This window comes from Octopus bimaculoides, chromosome 17, assembly GCF_001194135.2.
Source record: "Octopus bimaculoides isolate UCB-OBI-ISO-001 chromosome 17, ASM119413v2, whole genome shotgun sequence".
Classification (NCBI taxonomy): Eukaryota; Metazoa; Mollusca; class Cephalopoda; order Octopoda; family Octopodidae; genus Octopus; species Octopus bimaculoides.
Window position 1 is genome coordinate 3,834,328 of NC_068997.1, and position 455 is coordinate 3,834,782.

General features: G+C 35.6%; 1 protein-coding gene across 1 annotated transcript in view; it reads left to right on the forward strand.

The window, feature by feature from the left end:
* Positions 1–455, forward strand: part of LOC106883115 (uncharacterized) — an 8,542-nt gene that overhangs the window by 7,357 nt on the left and 730 nt on the right. The window contains exon 5 of the mRNA XM_014934008.2: positions 341–452. Coding sequence (XP_014789494.1) covers positions 341–452 — 112 coding nt within the window. The remainder of the gene's footprint in view (positions 1–340; positions 453–455) is intronic.

The window sequence follows — 455 nt, forward strand, 5'->3', positions numbered from 1 at the left end:
AATGTTGGTGTGTTTGTTTCCTGTAACTTAGCGACTTGGCAAAAGACACCCATGGAATACGTACTAGGCTTACAACGAATAAGTCGTGGGATCGATTTCTTCGATTACAACCCTTTAAGGCGGTGCTCCTGCATGGCTGCAGTCAAATGACTCAAACGTGTAAAGGAGTAAAAGAGAATATATACATGTTTGTGTATGTGTGAGTGTACAAACATGTATGTATATATGTATGTATGTATGCATATGTATGTTGCTCAATGTCGAACGAATGAGAAAGAAGTATTCGGGATAAGTATATTTAAAATGATATACGCATCATTTTATATATTTTATATTTCAGATTTATGTAAATGGAATGGTAAGCACCAATCCTACATATGACTATTTGGCCAAAATTCTACAACCTTCAGATTCATACACGTTTGCACCTTTCTGGTCAGACATTGATATTCGTA